We start from the raw sequence: 20,974 nt of genomic DNA, 5'->3' as shown, positions 1-20,974 counted from the left end.
TATTTTTCATCAAACACACAAAAACCACATCTACCGACAACGTTTTTATCAGTTTATCTCACAAAAGGGGCAAATAAAACCCCCAAATAGCGTTTTTACTGCAGGGCCGAATCTGATGTGCAATGTGATCGTTCTTTGGGTGAACCGAACGCCTTCAGGTTTTAACTCTGCCCCGCTCCTTTGAACACTGTTGTTTTTTTTTGGGGGGGGGGGGGGGGGGGGGGGCGGGTTTCCCCACGGGCGTCGCCCCGCTACCGTCTGAAGCGGTGGCGAGAAGGGGGGGGGGGGGGGGGGGCTCCTTGAAAGTTGGACATGGTGTGCGATGGCGCAGAGGCCAGAGCTGCAGAACCCTGGCGTGTGTGTGTGTGTGTCCATGTGTACTCTTCCCCCCCCCCCCCCCCACACCTAGAGGCCCTTGCCGTCCGTTTCGGGAAGGCGGCGTGACGCTCTTCCTCGGCCCGCGTCCGTCGGCGTGCGTCTGTGGGAGAACACAAACAGACGCGCTGCGGATCCCTCGCTTCCTCTGAAACTTCCAGCCGCCGCTTTTTTCCTGTCTCCAAATTCCACAGCCGTTAAACTTTTCCTGGCAGGAATTCAGAAAACAACTCAAGAGGAGAGAAGGATGATGGTGGAGGAGGAGGAGGAGGGGTAGAGACCCCCCCCCCCCATCTTGACTCCTCTCTGGACTGACTACCTTAAATAAAGATCTGACTCCACGTGTTTTCGCTGCTGGTCTCTTTCTTTCACGTACGCCTCGGATGGTACGAACCACGGGTCCATTTCTTGTGGGGGATGGGGGGGGGGGGGGCTTTATTGCCGCCGGCGCTATGGTTCACCAGAGGTAGTTACGCAACCCAAACAACATGGCCTCCCACACAGCGGGGCGGCCGGGGGAGAGGGGGGCGGTGGGGTGGGGGGGGGGCGGGGTGCTACCGTGTTGGACAGGTTCTCACTTTCTCACTTTCCATTGAATGTGTCGGGGGGGAAATTACACAGGGCCTAAGTGACTTTACGGTGGTTCGGGGGGCTGCAGCTGGTGTTCAGAACATACTTCTTTCTTTTTCTTTTTTTAAGATTTGGGCCTTAAAACTGCACGCACATTAAAATAATTTTAATAATGTTTTTTAGTATTTTATTGACGTGTTACTGTTTTTTTTATTGCAGTATGAATGTCTACTAAAAACAAAACATTTGCTGTCTGAGAGTCCATCTTAACAATCAGAACTTCAAACCCAACTTCATGATAACTATAAATATCTTCACGGTTACTTTACTGTTTGAACAAAATGAAAGCAAAACATCAGTTTTCAGGCTTCATATTAGTATGTTTGGTGTGTAAATTACAATAACTGAACGATGACTTTTCACAGGGGACACAAACCGAGGTCTAAAGTCCTGTGTTTGTCCGTCCCACCCACAAACAAACAGAACCCAGGTGAAAACAGGCAGTAACGCTGTTTTTGGGGGGGTAATTCTATGGGGTCCAAGACGTCTGGTCCCGCACAATGAATCACACGCGCTGATGACCTTTTTTTCCATAACAGTGGTTTGTGCCTTTTTTTAAGCCACTTATTGTCCAAATGTGAAGCAGTGTGAACGGGTCACGTGTTCCTTATGGGACGAGATTGTTCTGGTTTGCAACCGTGTTTCTTCTTGGGTTTAGGTCCCTCACTGTGGACATGAAGATCTGAGCCAAACTTACTGTGGACACAGACGGAGGCCTGAGGAGAAGGAGAGGGCAGGAGGTGGGAACAGGTCTCACGTTCCTTCAAACTTCCATAAAAACACACACACACACACACACACACACACACCTTAAAACCAACCTTTGTAACGGGCCTTTGTTGTCGAGCCTTGAACTTTCCCTCTGTCACTTTCCACAAGCTTTATCTTTTTAACTATCTCAAATCCCCGGAGATTTAGCGGCCAAACCAGCTGCTCAGACTTGTAAAACCAACAGAAGGATTGATGTGTGTGTGTGTGTGTGTGTGTGTGTGACAGCATGCAAGCTCCGAGGTCTGCAGCGAGATAGTGAGCCCCGCGGACTAAATGAGAACAATCTGTGGGGGGAGCCCCGACCCACCCGAGAGAAGGAGCGAGGGAAGTGAAGAGGAGAGGCTCTGACAGGAGGAGGAGGAGGAGAAAGTTTCAGACACCTGCGGCGGAAGCCCTCAGCATACACCGTTTGGTTGGAGACGTGTGGGGGGGGGGGGGGGGGTTCGATGGTGGTGAGGTGGCTGACTGCAGAGCTCAACGCCGGGCCGGACCAGGCGAGACCACGTTGCAATAACTCAGGGAGCTGGGGTTGGTGGGGGGGGGTGGCTGAAATGTGATAGCCTGGCAGAAGTTGGTTTCCAGCCCCCCCCCCCCCATAATCGGTGTGAGGGTTGCTTTCCTGTCTCCGTACGTTGGTGTGCGCCGGTGGAAACCAGATGATGGAAGAGGGCGGCGTGATGAAGGCGGTCGAGAAAGCCGGTGATGATGATGTATAGCGAGGAGGGGGAGGTGGGGGGGGGCTTCGCTCTGTGTCGCGGTCAGTTTTTTTGGACGGTCTCTCTGGAAGTTCCTGTCCTCGGTGGGGCAGGGGGGGGAGAGTGGGGGGGGGTTTAAGGGAAAAAGGAACACAGGAGGGTGGTTTCACACCAGCTGCTGGCCGCCATTGTAGCGTCTTTCTGGTGTATCTGGCGCTCTTTTTGATGCGGTGTTAAATGGCCATAATAATCGGGGCAGTCTGACAGTAGGAAGTGTTGAGGCCTGGGGAGATTAACTCCAAGCCGTGGGCCACAAAGTCGACATGCTAGACTGTAGACTTCCTCAGATTCATTACAGAGCTCATGTCCACAACAGACTTTCTTCAAAGCATTGATTGTGTAGCTTTAAAAAAAAGGATCAGGAGTTAAGGCCGCCCTCAGACAGACATCAGCGCCGTCTGATTTGACAAAAACCAAAAAAAAATTTTAAAAAGAGAAGGTTGGACTGTAAAGAAAGCACGCCTCCGGTTAAGGTCACATTCTTGGTGGGTGACTCTGTGACGTGACTCACAAGAGTTTACTCTGCAATCAATGCGACAAAAAGACAAATTATTCTTTTACTGTAAAATGTTTCCAGAGAGGTGAGTTTGTTCGGGGGGGGGGGGGGGGGTTGGGGGGGATGACAAACTGCAGAGAAACACTGGATCCATTAGTCAAAATTGACTTCCTGGATCATATTACCAGCAGATTAAAAATAATATGCCCATATAGCAGCCCGGCAGAGGTCACTTAGACGACTAAATGCTTGAACCCAACACGCAGAAACACAGGTTGGGAAAAAACCTCGAGTCTGAGTCAGTGAACAAAGAAAGAACAGAAAGCGTGACACCACTCGATGGGGCAGTTGATGAGTGTAGACGGGCAGGTATCCACCTGTAGGCTGATTAGGGGAATGGGAAGCATGTGAGTTCGTGGGTGGGTAAGGTCAGGTGATGGTAATGGTGCCAAAGGTTAATGCAATGACAAGGGGGGGGAGTTAGTATATTAGGAGCTGGCTGGAGCAGCTTATGAGAATCAATTTAACAAGCACACATCTGCCTGATTGAAAGTGAGTTAAGTTGCTAAAATTAAAAATATAAATGATAATTAAATCTTATCATTTATTGTGCGTAGTTTAGAAAAAGAACAGATATTCTAACATCAGCATCCCCAGCATTGCTTCAACAGTTATTTATTGTTAATTCAGAGATTTCTTTTTAAGGTGCATTCATGTTTTTTGGTCTAGAATTCCTGTATCTTGTATATAGTGAGTAACTCAAAATCCAAATGTGCCGTGCACAGCACTCGGGTGTGAACAGGATAGACAGGCACTGTGGTTCCTCATTAGCCTTATTTGTGTTGCTTCTGGTCCGATTCCCACTGGATGCTGTTTAGAGAGCGGTAGGTCAACATTGACCCGTGTCCACAGATGGGCTAATGGCTCGTGTTTCTGTCAGTGCGGAGGGGGTGAGCCTAACCAGAGTAAACAGTCAAACAAACACAGAGGTAATCCCGTGGCTGTTTAGATTGGGTCCACATAGCCCGCCGACGGACATAACAACCAGTGGCTTTATTCCAGAACCAAGTGTCACACTTGTATTTGACTCACATCGCCCTCAGCTGATCAGGTTCTGATGTCCATCATGCTTTTTGTTATTATGGTGTCATTCCGTTTGAAGGACATGCACAGCTTTAATGCTCTAAAATAAGAAAATAAAATGCACGAAAATGAAATAAAATGCACAATTTGAATAAGGGTTAGATGTAAAATTACTGGATTGAAATTTAGCAAAACCAATAAATCATGATTAATCCATTTTAGTTGAAATCAAAGAGAAGAGTTTCACAAAAAAGGGGAGAATGTGAATCACCACCAGAACATTGTAGGAATCGGACCTTCCCATTGGTCGGGGTGTGTGGAACATAAAAGCCGTACGTTCCCACGGGTCCCCACCACCCCCCCCCCCGGGTCTCCCCCCGGCCCCCCGGTTGGGATTGTCCGAAGGCACAGACTCCCACTGAAATCCGAAGGGTGGGGAGGCCACGAGCGACACACACAATGACCCTGACCAGCTAACAATGGCCACACAACACGCATGTTATGGTTTTGCCCAGTGTTCCACCCCCCCGACCCACCACCTCCTTATTTTTTCCTCTGATGGATGGCTTTCCTCACTCTCAGTGCTTGGCGTGTGCTGTGGCCTCGCCGGACTCCAGTGGACCCCCCCCGTCTCCAGACCTCCAAACACTCTCTTAATGAGCATGCTCCTCCTCTTTTACACATTGCCCGTCATTTTAACACTGGCACACAAACAAGATAGATGTCAACGTTGCTTCTGAAATGAAGCCAGGTGTCTGCACTTTGGTTCCAGGTGGGGGGGGTGAGAACAGAAAGCAGGAGGGGTTCATAGTAACTGCACATCGCCTTGCTCGCTGTCTCCACAAAAGCCTCCCCTTGCTCTGCAGACACAGCGCGCACATGTACCTTCACGCCACACAAACGCGCATCCTGCCCAGCCCGACTTGACGAATAGTGCTCGCCATAAAACTGACGCGCCAACTATGCACAAGACCACGGACCAGCGGAGGGCAGGTTCTCACTTTTCAGGGAGGCGGAGGTGTCACAGGAAGTCAGATCGCTATCCGCCGGGCGTGCGAGAGGTCCGCAGCTGGAGAACGGCTGCTCCGAGGGGGCTAATCCTCCGGGCTTTGAGCGGGATTTTGGACACCGAGGGGGGGGAAGGGGCTTGGGGGGGGGGGCACATACACACATACACCGAGGCCTTCATACAGATACAAACACAAATTATATCAAAATAAATAAAGTACGTATGAAAAAAGATTGCGAAAATTGAAATTGAACCATATTTCTACACAATAAATTAATTTGTTGTTCTTAATCTAATTGCCTAAGCGCGTCAACAGAGAACCAAATTCCAACCAAAAATAGTTATGTTAAATGAACATCTCGTGTTTGGCAGAAGTTTGAAACATGGTGGACTCAATAAAAAGGACCCACTTCCTATGTAGATACCAAGCTTAAGTTCTAATGAAGAGTATCATGAATATCACAGTCTGTTTATGCTAATGAATACCCACTGCTCCTCTAGATAGTCAGTGTTCAGAGTTAGGCCTCATCAAAGTCCTTGGTGAACTGACCTACAGCTTGAAATAACATCCGATATCTAATAAAGCTTGAATTTTCCTTTCAAATGGGCAGTGGTTCGTGAATCACATATGCATGCTCATGCAGATGTTCAGCAGGAGCCAAGAATGAGATTATGGGAGATTTGTCTGAACTATCATGCAATAAGTCTTTTTTTTCTTCTTTTTTTCTCCCCCCTTTCGGCACTTTTCGGTGACTGAGAGCCAAGAAGGGGCGGAGGAAGCGTGGGTGGGTGTGAATGACTCTGACATCATCACCGCCTGCCGTCTCGTCCTCTCCCAGTGCCCCGATACTGACAGGTCCTCTATTGTTCCAGCCTTTCGCGTGGGCTCCCAAGGTTCCCATGTGTTAGAAATCATCCACCCACGTGCTGCAGCAGACGGGGGCCCGTAGACTATGAAACCGTATACCGAGAGTCTGTGGGCTTGCAGGACGAGGCCCCCGATGAAAGACAGTGGGACTGCAGAGAGAATAACAAACGCCAGGCTCCTCCACACACACACACACACACACATACCTGCCCGAAGCGCAACAGGAGCACCCACACCCCTGCAGGTACACATGCACACAAAGTAGACTGGCCAATGGGAGTAAGCGGGGGGGGGGGGGGGTGATTCGTGGCCCGGGTGCATGGTGTCCCGGACGAAAAAAGATTGAAAGAATCTGGCTCTCACGATTTCTGGTTCTGCTCAGAAGCCGGTTTGGACGGGGGCCAGGCGCGCAGAGCGGCGGGCCCCCAGGTGAGCGCGGTCGCGGCGTTGGCCCGGCGGGTCGTTAAGGCGCGCCGAGGTGGGGAGTCTGTGAGTTTTCAAGTGGAGCTGAACTCATTGTGTGTGGCTGGATTAATCCGCAGACACTCTTCAGAAATATTTGGTTCGATTTATTTTTTCTTCTTTTCTGCTCGAGTGCCAGATGGAAATGTTACAAAATGAATTCAGCATTAACATGTGGTCAGCAAACGCAACTGATGCTAACAGATGTTTTCCGCTACTCCGGTCCAAGTTCGAACATTTATTTACATTTTACATTTTTCACAGGGCTGTCATTTATTAAGAGTCAGACAGCCGTCACGCGTGAATCTATTTTCTAAAATTGTTCCCATGACTAAACTGTGTTTACTATACACTGAAACTGAGAAGAACTGACTTTTACGCTTCAAAATATCACGATCCCTCCTTATATTGATCGTATTACCTCACACTCGCTTCTCATTGTTGGATCTTGGTCGTCGTCTTTTATGACGACACCTGTACTTCTAGACTTCTGCCATCTTGCATCTAAAACTTTTTATGGAAACCCAAATCCTTGGAATTTATTGGGGGGGCAGTAAAAGGTGCGACTGATGCTCAGTAACCCGGTTATTTATTGATCAGCCAGTCAGCGTTAAACTCCTACTCTTTCATGCTAACACACTGAACCTCGCTAGAAGTCGAGTCCTGACGTAATATACTGACACAATTACTTATTTTATTCTTGCATTCATTTTAAAGGAGTTCGGCAGCAGTTATTCTCACCCGGCCGGCTTCATAGTGTCATCTAGTGAGCCAAGGGGGGTATCGTCATGGTTGGATTACGTTTTAAAGTGTTAAAACTCAAGTATGTAGAAGTAATATAGAAGTATGAGTCAACACACCCAAACAAATCAAAGTGTATAATATGCATTTTGCTTTTAGCTTTGTTTTTGGTCTCCACCAACTCCTTTAAACCCAATAGGATGAGCTGAAAGACACTAAAATGCTGGATTGTGACATTGCTAATTTAGAAATGTCGACTAGTGCAGCTTTAAAATTCACTTATTTCCTCTCCAATTTCTGACAGTGGAAAGTCAAAATACTTTTTGACTTTGTCATATTTGCAAAACGGATCAACACATCTGGATCAGAGCGAGAGGGAATTGTGTTTTTCTGTGATACATTTGGAAAGCCTCACCTGGGTCTTGAATCTGCATTTTCAGCCTCACGAGTGGCCTCATTCTTCAGATGCAACCGGACTCCAGAAGCCAGGCGCGTTGGGACCCCCCCCCCCCCCCTCGTAGCCGGAGAGATACGGCTGTCTTTGTTGTCCCGTAGGACGCCATGACACCTTTATGACAGCAGTCTGATCCCCCCGGGTGTTGATGGATGATTCCTCTGCTGCCCCCCCCACCGATGCCAGTGCCTCCAGGACTCCTCCAGGCCAGGGCTGTTTGGACAGGGCCCGAATGACGACCCGTTCATGTGGGACGGAGAGGTTTGTGTGAGGGTGTGGGGTCAAAACCTACGATTCGACGGGGGGGGGGGGGGGGGGGGGGAGCTGCTGATGTTTCTATCAACATTTCTTTAATGTCGTACAGTTTTCCTGACGCGGTATAGGCTCCGAGGCAGCGCTGCGACGTCAATAAGACTGAATAAGAGATCAGGTTTACATTCCTTCAATGTAATGTGGATAGCAGCAGTTCTGCAGTATTTAAAAAAAAAAAAACTTCCAAAAAACAGCTATTCCTCAGTTTGAACTCTGGGAAGCGGGTTTGTGCCGAGTAATCCGAGTCCCACTATCGACTTTTTCGGGAGCATTTCAGATGGATGGACACTTTCTCCTGGCAGAGTGCAGGTAAAACTAGAGGCGTGCATCCAGCCCAGTGCAGATCTCCACCAGGCATGTTTGATGGATTAAAAGAAAACTATATGGCATTCCATTGGTTCCACCTCTATCGAATCTGGGGTTATTCGGGAAAACGTTTTTGAAACTACAGCTTCAGCGAGATAATCTTCACAAAACTCTTATATGTGGCTTATAAGGCTTTTTGTGTGTTTTTCGGACTTTATTAACATTCGACCCAAACCAACAGTAGTGGTGACTCTGGGTAAGAAACGTTTTTTGCTTCTCTTTCACAGCCATGACGATTTTTAGACATCTGGATGTAGCACTAAGGAACTTTCATTGGAATTTATTGGGCGCCATCTTTGAATGCTGCATCTAGTATTCAATGCATGCCTGACTGTGCAGATATTAGCTGTGGCTAGCTCGGCCTCTTTTTGTTTCTTCTTTAACTGCAGCGGTTTAAGTTGCTTTAACTTTACAAAAGTAAAGGCAGATCCGTTTATAGAGGTCCTGTGAGAAAAAAAAAAAAACTCACTCACAAATATACTATTTTTGTTTAGCAAAAAGTGTCCTAATGCTGACCCAGCGTTTTATTTTTTTATTTTTTATCCTCTGGTTTCGTGGACGTCTTTGAACCAGACGGCGAGGCCTCGTCCTCCAGCCTCACACTGCGTCGAACAAAAGCCCCTTCTGTGTTGGCGTGATTGAGTGGTCCGCCGCCGCCGTGATGATTCGCAGAGTCCGACTACCGCTGGATTCTCAGGCTGCGCCGACGCAGCGGGTCAGGAGCAGGAGCACCAAGGACCAGACTCCCATGGCCCGAGGTTCTGTTGCTGGACGCGACGTCCAGAGGAGCCTTTTGCAGGAAGTCTCAGATAATTTAAGGTTGTGCAGCTCCTCAACTTTGGCCCGTCTTGACTTATTGTGCAATGGAAATAGAAGATTTATAACCCCTGCAGGAGTCACTAATCACCGGAGACGAGGGGCTTTTTTTTGGGGGGGGTGGAAGAGCAGAGGCAGGCTTCATGAGTGTCCAGCTCTGACTGACTCGTTCTCCACCCCCCCACACATCATGCAAAAACTCTCCTTGTGCGTCTCCCTCAACACAACGGCCGCCTTGGGAGGATGTGCAGAAGATACCGCAGCCCCCAGCCCCCCCCGCCCCCCTCCCCCTCGCATGTGTGAGAGGCTGAAAACAGACACACCAACACAGAGCAGCCGTAACAGAGAAATGGATTTGCAGGTGGACTAAAATAACAATAAAAGGATGAAAAGAAAGAGAGGATGTGTGTGTCCACTTTATCCCAGTAGCTGGATGAAGGATTGCAGGGAGGGGGGGGCAGGGGGCACGAGGGTGGGGGTAGCCGTCTTGTTACATCCGGCTGCTCCTGGGTCCGTTTCACTTGACAAAACCCAGCGAGCGCCGGCCTTCTCGCAGCCGGCGGCGGGGCGAGACAGACGCGCTCAGGACAGACTCCTTCTGTCAATTCTGCACAGATCAAATAAAATAGAGTCTGAGCAGAGGTCTTTTACTTTCTCACTACCACGAATCCCCCCCCCCCCCCTCCAACCCCCAATATTACCCCATCATGATGTTATCTTAACTCCGTCTATCCAGCAGCAGTGTTCTTCCATGTCAGCCAATCCCAGAGCTCTTTGATGTGACCAACAAGCTAACGGTGTGCAGATGGGCCTCAGAGTGCAGAGGGCCCCCGGTAGGAGAACGACATGCTTCAATTTCTACAGTCGCCTCTTGCAGGGCTGACCTTCACACCTCCGGCGATCCATCAAGATCTTTTTCCCGCCAAGAGCAGCTGGAGGTGAAGCAGAGCATTTTTTCCTTTTCTTTTTTTTTTTTTTCCCAATAAAGTTTTGGTAGGAGAGCAGGTGAAGGTGCACTTCATTTACTTTGCCATACAGCAAGAAAGCTTCTAAATAGCAACATATTTTTTAAATGAACAACCACTTGCACACATGCACAAAAGGTTTAATATTTTCTGAGAATAACTGCGTTCCCTAAGTTACTAAATGTCAGGAGCGCAGGTTGCAGGGAGGACTCAAACGCAGAGTTTTCTAGACCAAGTGCTCTTTATTCCAAAATGAAACCAAGACGTGCTCCAACGACGAGTGACGTAAGACAATGACGCGACCAAGGGACAACAGGCACACAGGGCTTAAATACACAAGGGAGGTGCAGGTGATTGGACACAGGTGGAGACAATCACGCAATCACAAGACAAGGCAGGAAGTGAAGTTACCCCAGGACCAAAAGGAACATGAAACTTCAAACTAAAACAGGAAGAGGGACCAAACCGTGACACTAAATACATTTTAAAAATACAACGCTGCATATGGCATCATTTTTCTGATGCATTTGGCATTATGTATAGTGAAATCAATCTATGTATAGACCATGTTGTCAATCACAATTTGGGTGAATGCTCTGAGGTCAACTGCAGGAACACCACATTTTTCATGAATACCGTTTTCAACCCGGATGAGTCACAACTGGAAAATGTGTTTAAAAATGGAAACGTTGCAGCGCAGCTGCTGATGTAAACGTAAAGAAAGAAATACAAGAGAATCTTTTTGGCCCAATTCAGCACTGATCCGTGCTTTTAGAGGCAATAGCTTCCCGTTTGAGAGAATATTCCCGTTGTGTGTGTTTCGGGGGCGAAGTCACCGGCCGAATGCTTTCTTATTGCTCTTTGCCCACAGAGAGGCTTGTTTTAAAACAAGAGGGAGTTAATCCAAGAATGTTTCCCCACAGCTGAATCCACGCTCACAACCCAGAGCTCGGGTGGTGGGGGGGGGGGGCTCTCACCGGCAACGTGCTGCCTCTCCTACTTCTATTTCTAAATCAATTTGCCCTGAATCAATACAAAAACAGAGCCAGTCGTCCGCAGTGAAAGGGAGACACGCGCTCCCTCGGGTGTCGAACATCCTACAACGAGAACCCCCCCCCCCGCCGATTAAATCTAATCCATAAAATTTGGCCACCCGATGCGACGTCGAAAAGGGAACTCGATGGTGGAAGAACAACATTCCAGCTTCATTAGTTTACACTGCTGATATTAATACGATCATTACAGTCGGACGGGGTTTATTTTGACTACTATTACCACTAATACAATAATAGACCCTAATAGAGGCTGAGGGAAGGGGAGAGGAAGGTGGGTGGGTGTGGGGGCGGGGGGCGGGGGGGGGGGGGCTCAGAGGATCGACTTGGAGTCGTTTTACCCCCAGCAGCTGCGAGCAGGGGCCCAGAGGTCAGACGTACAGTAACACTTGACCCCGACTGTGTGTGTGTGTGTGTGTGTGTGTGTGTGTGTGTGTGTGGATCCCCGCCCTGCCTCCCCTGAAGCGCCGTCCCTGCAGACCAGCAGAAAGAGGGCAGTAACCTCTGAAGGCTTTGTTTGGTTGGCCGGAGTCTGAGCATAGGCCCGCCATTGTAAGTCTGGGGACTCCTCTGCTCCAGCTCTTGTTTTCTTTGGGAAGCAGGAAATTGGATGACTGGCTACCTGCTACAACAACATCCTGTACTTGAGAAGCCGTCTTTTCACCCATACCCACCTATTATTTCCCTTTTCCATCATACGCAAGTGCTGGGCCAGCAAGCTTTTTTTTCTTTCTTTCTTCTTCTTCTTCTGGTCCTGGGGGCCCCCCGTGCGTGGGTTTGTCTCGGTTCCACTCAGGTTGAGATCAAATTGGCCCCATCCAGATGCTTCCGTTGAAAATAGCGCAGCCAGGGCCAAAAAAAAAAAAAAAAAAACCCAGACTCCACCTTGTCAGGTTAACGGCCCTTTGTGAGCTGAACCGGATTGACAGTGATGGTGTGCAAAAGTGAACGTTCCTATTCAAACACACACACACACACACACAGGTCTACTTATAGCTTTGTCAGTGCTTGTCAGGTCACCTCAGCAATCACGGAGATCTGAGCGGGTCTGCAGGAGACCACTTGCCGCTAGGAAAACATTCTTGAGGATCACGGGTCCTGCAGACGGGATCTAGTCGGCGCGCTGATGAGAGCCCCGATTCCGATCCGACCTCTGGGACGTCCGGCCTCCGTGAGAGATATTAAACAAGATAACCGCGGGGGGGTGTGGGGGGGGGATAGGAGTCACGGGGAACCTGCCCGACCCCTCGTGAGGAGGTTCAGTCGTGAGGTACTGACTGTTATGTGATCGGACTGGAATCACTAAGAGAAATGAGGAAGACTCGGAAAAGACTCCACGTCATGAAAGGCTTTGAAATACAACATGCTACCGAAATGCATGCAAATAATTTAAAAAAAAAGAGCAGTCAAATACATGCACGGTTAGGTCTGTTTGATCCCGTTGTGCATCTGAAGGCGGTTTTGGAAGCAGCGGTGGAGGAGTTTGGCTCTGACAGACGCTGCTGAAGGTTTGTCAGCATGTGGAAGAGTTTCCATCACACACAACTCGCTCCTTCTCCGCCCGTTTTTGTTAACGGCGTCGACCGAAAAGTTTCCGCATGAGAAACAAAACACTTTTTGGTTGGGAGGGGAGGGGGGGGGGGGGGATTCTGGAATCTTCTGAAGCGCGCTGTAAGATTTTCATTGTTGATTTTCCTAAAAAGTGACAAGCTTAAAGAAAGCTAATAAAGTTATTCATCGTTAACTTAGTCTGGTTTTTGGTGACTTGTTCAATGTTCACCCCCCTTTTAGTCTGGTTTTTTTTTCACTACTAGAAGGAGACATGACTGTCTTTTTGGCTGCTGAGACGTTGCTCTGTGTTCATCAGCTCGATAAAGCTAAATAAGGTTTGGGTTTTTCAGTGAGTTAATCTGAGGCTTTTCACTGAATGCAGTTTAATGCGTAAAGACGAGCTGGATGAAAGACAACCGACGCGCAGCTCAAAGGTCAGTGGGTCACCATGAGCGACATTAGCCATTTTATCCATCGTTTGATGAGTGCAGCTTTAACGCTGTCATGTCCCATCGCATGTTGGCACAGAACGATGACATCACCGTTCTGAAAATCCCCTTCAAAGCTCCTTTTTTTTTCTTCTTTTCAGACTGGTTTGATCCACAAGCAGCATATTTCTCCAAAGCCTGGGAGAAAAAAAAACGCTTTTATGCTTAAAATGACATGTACACGGGCGCATATTCAGGATTTATTGCTTTGACGTCAGTTTGTCTCCTGGTTTGTCGCCTTGGTAGCACCTGTTGTTGTTGCAGGGTGGAAGAACTCATCGGGATACATTTTCCCCATCGTTATGCGGCAGATGATTTATTCTATTTGCAGGAACAGGCGACATCTGTGTTTTTTATCAATAACATTCAACATGTATAAAAAAAAAAAAGAATAGTGATGACAAAAAAATAGCTTGACAGATTAGAAAACAAAACGATATTCTAGGTAAGAAGAAACTGACAATGAAGCAAAGGTCTCTGGGGCACTTGTGGCTTGGCAACACTTGTGCAGTCTGAGTTTTCCCAGTCAAAAGGCCAAGATTACAATATTGGAACCAACGACGCTCTCACACACCATCACACCACGGCCTCAAGGCGGCTCTACAATGACCACGATAAAAAAAAACACACACAGTCAATGCGACAAGAGGCGGCCTCGTGCGCGGAGTATTTATCAAAAAAAAGTGTATCGAAGGGCAGTTCATTGTGGACAAAAAGCCACTATTTACAATCAATGGCAGAGAAGATGCTCGTCCTCTGCTTCCCCACAGTGAGCGAAGGGCGCTTCCTGCTGCGCCTCGAGTCCAGTTATACGCGAGCCTCTCGTGTCTCGTCGTCATCTTTTTCATTACACCGTTTCTCTCTCTCCGTTCATTCGGAGCTGGGCGAAGCCGCCGAGTCGACGTCGTCGTTCTCCGGGTCGTTGGGCGAAGACGACTGGCCTCCCTTCACTCTCTTCCACTTCATCCGCCGGTTCTGGAACCACACTTTCACCTGAAATGTTATCGATAGATTGATTAGTAGAGCCACAAAAAAAAGTTTTATATTAAAACTAAAAATCCACTGGTGAAAAATGATATATTTGGGTTTTGGAATGTTTGAATGAACCAATCAATTTGTAAGATTTCCAAGTTTCTGGCTTTTTGGAAGATACAATAAGGTAATACAATGCTTTATTGATCCCCAGAGAGGAAAAGGTGTTGTTGCTGCAGTATAATAAATAAACAGAAGAGAAAGTAAAAAACAACAAACAAGAGGAATACAAAACAATTATAAGTATGGAAGTACAATTATACAAGAGAAATTCAAAGAGCCTTGCAAAGCTAAAGTACATTTGTTTTCTATATAAAATAAATACAAACACTACAACAATATATAATTTGACGTATTGATATTAAGTCATAAAGGGCGCAACCATTATGGAGAAAATAATTAAAACAGTAATTAGTTCCACTAGTAAATTCCTAAATATTACTGTATATTAAGTACAGCCCGGGAGGAGTTAAATCAATAATTATTTCAAGATAACTCACAAGTTTCAGTATTATTCCACCATATTTGGACTTCTAACAGGATCACTGCGGCTTTTCTCCTACAACACGGTCAGCGGAAAAATAGACAAATAATCCCCCCACATCTCCCAGTGCAGCTCAACTGCTCAGATCGCGTCGGCCTCGCGGATTTTCGGTAACAAAGCTATCGGTTCTGGCTAAAATTAAAAAAAAAAACAGAGAGTCTGGCATGCACCGCCGGGGATGTCGGCCTCCACAGGATGTGCGTTTACAGTGTGGATTGTGCTCATCTGTGTCACTGCAGCACTTTGAAATGGGGATGATATCAGGCTTCAGCTGCGCGGCCAACAATAGCAGCACAAACACACAACTTCCTGAAATCACCGGGGGGAAGAAAACAACACCCAGAGGGTTGTTGTTTTTTGTGATTGAGAAGGTTCATAAAATACGGTCACGTAGTGGAGGAAATGTCAAAATGAATGTGGGGCTGGTTTGAGCCACAGATGAAGTGATTTAGCTGAGAATGAAGTGCAAATTAAAGCTGCTGTTATTCTGTATTAACGGTTCAATTAACAAATCCCATGAGAGCAACAATTAGTCCAAGTAATAAAACATCTGTGGCACTTATTGGAGTCTTTCCCAAAGAGGAAAGAGTCTTTTTTTAATTTGGTGATCCAGTAAGCTCGTACAGCAGGACGTCAAATAAAACGACAGTATCAGTGTTCATCGCACTGAAGGAACTCAACAATGTGTCTTCTGAGGTGATTTCAATAAGAATGGAGTCAAACTTTGGAGGCACAGGTTAATAACAGGTCCGTTGGTGTGACGCATTTCTTGTTGGGTTTGAAATATAACAATATCTCCAACCATATATAGTCTAAGCTAATGCAAGGTCTTCTACATGAAGTTCTTAGTTCGAGAAGAAGCCTCCGCAGGAAGGAGTTGGGACATCCACATGTTCGCCCTATTTCCCCCGAGTCTGGCAAAGCTCAATGAAGCTGGATGTCATCCTGCTCTGACCACAGCGCGAAAAATAAACCCGCTTAATGCATGTGTGCGCATGCATTAATGCTTATACCGCTGGAAACGTATGACCAGTTAGAAAAAAGGTCATCAGTGGCTGACCTAAATGTGAATAACCCACAACAAAACCCCTTTAACAGGGCAAAACACCACAACACAACAGCGTGTGACACATACGCAATTTGTAACACTAATCTTTGGGTACAGCTCTTAACGAGAAGTAACGTGTTGCTGCAACACTGACAAGAGCGATACCAACACAACTTGTGCCCCAAGAGAGGAGCTGCGTCTGTTTGAAGGTTTTTTTTGGTTTCGGAAAATCCGACGTAAGTGTAGACCAGAAAAACTATTTATAGCAAAGTTGGTTGAGCCGCAGTTATTTTTCTCCGTTGGCGACACTATCCGCCACAACACCCTAAAGAGCTAACACGCTAACGAGCTAACGAGCTAACACGCTAACGAGCCGGCCAGTTGCGCAGTCCTTTTCGGCGTCAATGACTTAAACCTGTTTACTCAGAAAAAAAGAATAAAATAAACATAATATAGCCTCATATACCGGGATACCGTCCGAATCTTTCTAAATACCGTGATACGAATTTCTGGCCACACCGCACCGCCCTTCGCCGCGGCCTACCTGTCTCTCTGTGAGGTCCAGGTTGACGGCGATCTCGTAGCGCCGCAGCCGGGTCAGGTAGTTGTGGTGGGTGAACTCGGCCTCCAGCTCCCTCAGCTGCTCCTTGGTGAACGCCGTGCGCTCTTTCCGGGCCTTGCAGCTGGAGTCCGCCTTAAAACTGGAGTCCTGGATATCTGCGGGGAGACGGAAAGGAGATGCATTTCATGCGGGTTAAGGAGTGCGTTTCTTCTTCTTCTTTCCTCAAGGCCAGGGTCAAACTCTCAGCGTTGTTTCTTTGTACTTTCCCCACCAGCTTCGTTTTTGTGACCAGTCTCTCGTTGACTATTAAACAGACCGTAAGGACCTTTTCAACCAACAACTCCAAGAACCCTTTACTGGGAGGCCCCTCGTATAGTAAACACCCAAACCGGCACCTTTAAAAAGAGACCACCGTGACCCCGAGCTTACACGCGTCACGTTCACCTGCAGCGGGGGTCCGCATGCGTTCCTGCATCGGCGTGCATGAATCACACGTTTGTTTGTTTGTTTGCGCACTTTTGGCGGGAATCCAGGCACCCCGAGCACGGACCCCGTGGCGTGTGAGAGAGAGAGAGAGAGAGAGAGAGAGCGTTGTCGGGCGCAGGGCGGGGCCTTCCACACCGGCCACAGAGAGACCGAGTTAAGAGAGGAATGCGGCGGAACATCGTTAAAGCCTCCAAACTGAAGAACAAAAGGTGCGGATGTGTCCAGGTCCGACTACGTGTGTGTGTGTGTGTGTGTGTGTGACAGGGGAGATTAACTCATCTCGACGTGACAGCGAACGCACCACGACCAAGACGTCTCCATGGAGGCGGCGCCCCGGGCTGCTAACGCGCCGCCGCCGGTGACCCGAGCTCTCGTAGGACAAAAAGTCCCAGTTCATTGCAGGAGATTTATAGGAGCGCTGCCTTAATATTTCCTAGGAAGTGTTATGATGTTAAACCTCATTTAGCAGGATAACTATCAATGAACGCTGGTAGTAAAAAAAGCCCTTTGTGTTTTTAAAAGGGAAAGGTTTTTTCGGTGCAATAGCGGCTGACGTAACCTCTTAGAAAGTGACTCTAATTTGTCAAAGTGAGAAGTTGTGCTTGGTGCTCGCCAGAGCAGCGGGGCAGGAGGTGAAACGCACCGCTTTACCCGGCGCCAGATGTGACCGGGAGACATCTGTGTGTGTGTGTGTGTGTGTTGGAATACCAGTGCGTCGTGCCAAAAAAAGGGGGGGGGGGGGAAGGTTTCTCATTGTTGTTAACGCGTCGCGCATGCCTTCAGTGCGTCGGGTCTGGTGTGGAGCAGGTCTCCTTGGACTGAACACCTGGCGCAGGGGGCACAAACTGGTTCCACCCCCGCCCCCACCCCCCCATAAATACCCCGCACAGCCGGAGACCGTAAACCTGCAGGGAGAAGGCTTCTGCCCCCAGCAGGGTGCCGCAGACCAACAGCATTTGGTGCCGCTCTCTTTAAAGAGGAATTTGTTCAGTTGCTGATTGTTGTTAAATCACAAAAGCGCAGGTGAAAATTTTCTGCCTAATTTGTGGCTGTAAAAGTGGGCGTCGGGATGCTTTATTGGTAAAAGTTTATTAAAAACCGCTTTCATCATTTGTAAGTTGAAGTCAATTAATAAATGTGTATTAATAAACGTATAAGCACATTTTTAAGTGCTCATTAACGTAGATAGAAGGGCAGCATAAATGATATTTGATGAATTGTCTTTTTAATCACATTTCTTACGCTTCTAATGATTTGTAGAAAGCTACAAAAAACAAAGTACATGGTGTATAACGTACTGTTAGAAGTGGCTCTGGTGTGTAATAATGCAGCATGCTACTATGTATCAGTTCTGTGACAAATACATGAATATTGAATTATCCACATCTGATTGGTCTTTATTATAAACTATTAAGTGTGTAAATATTTAGTTGGTAAAAATGGCTTTTTCCAACTTTTTAAATGGACAGTGGACAACGCCTCGATTGTTCAGGAATTACAAACTATTCGGTTTAATGAAAATAACAAAAAATATTCAAACGACAGTTTCATGCGATGCTCCATTATAAAATAAACTATCGGCCTGTTTTTCGATACCAGGCGGGAGTTTTGGGCTTTGGAAGCTCTTCTGCGTACTTTCCTCCTCCACCGGCCCTCTTCTGGTGTGCCGGTCAGACGTGTTGCGTGGACTCGGATTGTGTTACGGCTTAACGACAGGAAAATGTCAATGGATAAGAATGCAAAAAGTGGTTTTACCAGACGTGGTCTGGCATGTTTTCAGCGTAGTGAGTGGAGGTTACAATAAGGTAAGAAAGGGGGGGGGGGGGGGTTCTTTGCTTCCCCCAACCATCCCTTTCAATTAGTCTGTTGCAGAGAAGGGTCACGTCGGGGTTTTTTTTTTTTTTTTCATTGGTGCTTTTTAAAGTCAGGTATGGTTTGTTAGGTGTGGACTAGAGGAGATAATCCCAATGAGGCCCAGAATGACACGAGGCCGAAGTAATCATTAATATTTGTAACTCACACAAGAGCCACAGCTCCTTTTAAACTTTCTTTGAACTTAAAGTTGTTCCAGAGAACACATGCATTTCTCCAGTACACATTGCCAATAAGTATTGCAACATATTCTTTCTTATCAGGAGCAGAAGTGCAAAAGTCCTTCTTACTTTATAAATCATAATTTTGGAGAGGGAAATCCTGTACAGTGCTGTTAGCAAAAGCTTTTTCGCAGATGAAGAAGTGAACGTTCCAGATGTGTAGGAAGTGGATTCATCTTTTACTCTGCACATTAAAACTTTTGCACCTTCGGTATATAAACATTTGCTTTAGTCCGTCGCGCTGCTCGTTAATGTGTCACCTTGTGTGTGAAACCTTTTAGGAATTAGTTGGTCATGGATATAGATTACCTTTGCTTCCTTTTAGCAGGTGTGACATGTGGTCGAGGGGAATACATTTTGCGTGAAACCCAAAAGCATTAAAGCATTCCAATTATTTTAAAACTCCAGAAATCAGGAAATAGGATGTAGCAAGCAAAAAAAAAACAATTTCATGATTTAGATTAATGGTATTTGGTGAAGCAGCTGAGAAGTATTTGAACATTGTGATTTCTATATATGATACATTTTTAAAAAGTAGCATCATTTTATTCCCGAATGTGGCCCCCCCCCGCCCCCCCTCCAAGGGCCTTTTTCCAGCGGATACCGGAGCGCGACGCAGCGTTAATCATTCCAGCCGTTGGAAACAATGAGAGGATGCGACCGCGGCTCAAAGTGCGCGTCCTTCGACACAGAAGCCTCGTCACCTACTCACCTTTCACGTGGCGTTCTGCTGAGAGCGCCGCTCGGAAGGTTCAGTTCAGGAGGAAATAGGGGGGGGGGGGGAGAATTTATGCCTCTGCCAGCTGTGATACAGTGCAGGGAAGAGATTCCTAACCTCAACGTACCTTTTCTACACCTGTGTGTGGAGGCGTCACGGGATAACCATTTTTACTTTTTTATTCTCAGCTTCTACTCTTTTCTTTATGTTTCGGCCGTATGAAAAAGAAGGTGTTTTTTCTGAATACTCCCACATGTGCATTTCGTTACTTTCTCAGCCTCCTGTGATTAGTCTCTCAACCCCCCCCATCCCCCCCCCTCCGTCCCGGGCCACTCACCTGCGACGTCCCTCTTCCTCTTGCTGGAGCCCTTCTTGTCGGAGTCGGCCGACGCCGCGCTCCGAGGCGAGTAGTCTCCATCCAGGCCGCCCGGCCCGGCCCCCGGGGGCCTGTCCCCCACCGCGCCGTCCAGCTCGGACCCCGCGCCGCCGCCGCCGGCGGGCGCCACGATGGCCGGGCAGGCCTCGGGCGCCCTGGCCCGCGCCTCGCAAGGGTTGAACTGCCACTCGGCCCTCTGGTAGGCGCCCGGGCTCTCCTGGTACTGCCTGTCGTCGCGCGGGTAGGCGGCGTGCGGCGCCGCCGCCGGCACCAGGCAGGAGCTGGAGAAGTCCGTGTAGGCCAGGAAGTCGGGCTTCTGGTGGAGGGCGAAAGGGGCCTGCTGGTACGGCGACTGCAGGCTGGCCCCCGAGTGGGGGTTCCTCATGCAGCCCCAGATGGGGCTGCTGGGGTGGGCGCTGCGCATGCAGCTGCTGGCTGGCTGATCCATGGCGAGGCGGGAAAAAAAGAAAAAATGAACCCCCGCGACCTTAATCAGCGTCTCGCTACCAGTCTTTAACTTGCAGAGGAGTCGGAACACACTCCCCCTCCACCTCCTCCGCTGCCCCCCAGCACCCGCCTCTCCTCTCCCCCCCCCCCCCCCCCCTCTGATAGAGAGTGAGGACCCAGGAATCTGTACCGCTCTCGGTGAAACGTCGACTTCGGCCCCCGACTAAATGCACATCACCGCCTCAGCTGCATCCACCTCCGTCCGCTGCTGACTCTTCCACAGGCGGCGCGTCTCCCTCCCTCTCCCTCTCCCTCTCTCTCTCTCTCTCTCTCCCCCCCCTCTCGCTCTAGTGTGTGTGAGACGTCCTCTGGAGCCTGCGGTCCTCACGCTCTCCCTCGCCGTCCTGCTCTCACGCGGCGGCGCTGCTTCTTCTTCTTCTCCGCCCCCTGACCCGGCTCCAGTGGCTCGTCGGG

The 20,974-nt window shown here is 48.3% G+C and overlaps 1 protein-coding gene across 1 annotated transcript; it reads right to left on the bottom strand.

Annotated features, from left to right (window-relative positions):
- Positions 1–13,381: 13,381 nt before the first annotated feature.
- meox1 (mesenchyme homeobox 1) lies at positions 13,382–20,599 on the bottom strand. Its single transcript, XM_037463793.2, has 3 exons — positions 20,015–20,599; positions 16,363–16,535; positions 13,382–14,187 (listed from the first exon to the last, which is right to left on the bottom strand). Exons 1-3 carry the CDS (start codon positions 20,499–20,501, stop codon positions 14,065–14,067), a joined length of 783 nt encoding a protein of 260 aa, XP_037319690.2. The 5' UTR covers positions 20,502–20,599; the 3' UTR covers positions 13,382–14,064.
- Between the last annotated feature and the right edge of the window lie 375 nt (positions 20,600–20,974).

This window comes from Pungitius pungitius, chromosome 21 (assembly GCF_949316345.1).
Source record: "Pungitius pungitius chromosome 21, fPunPun2.1, whole genome shotgun sequence".
NCBI lineage: Eukaryota > Metazoa > Chordata > Actinopteri > Perciformes > Gasterosteidae > Pungitius > Pungitius pungitius.
Note: the sequence above shows the minus strand (reverse complement) of the source record. Positions and strands in the feature narration are given on the sequence as shown.

What these genes read in the sequence shown, in the direction of transcription:
- meox1 (XM_037463793.2), bottom strand. Translation starts at nt 20,501, where the DNA reads ATGGATCAGCCAGCCAGCAGCTGCATGCGCAGCGCCCACCCCAGCAGC. An exon ending in GAGGAAGAGGGACGTCGCAG is followed by an intron (nt 16,536 to 20,014) that starts GTGAGTGGCCCG and finishes GTCTCCCCGCAG; the next exon opens with ATATCCAGGACTCCAGTTTT. An exon ending in TGGACCTCACAGAGAGACAG is followed by an intron (nt 14,188 to 16,362) that starts GTAGGCCGCGGC and finishes ATAACATTTCAG; the next exon opens with GTGAAAGTGTGGTTCCAGAA.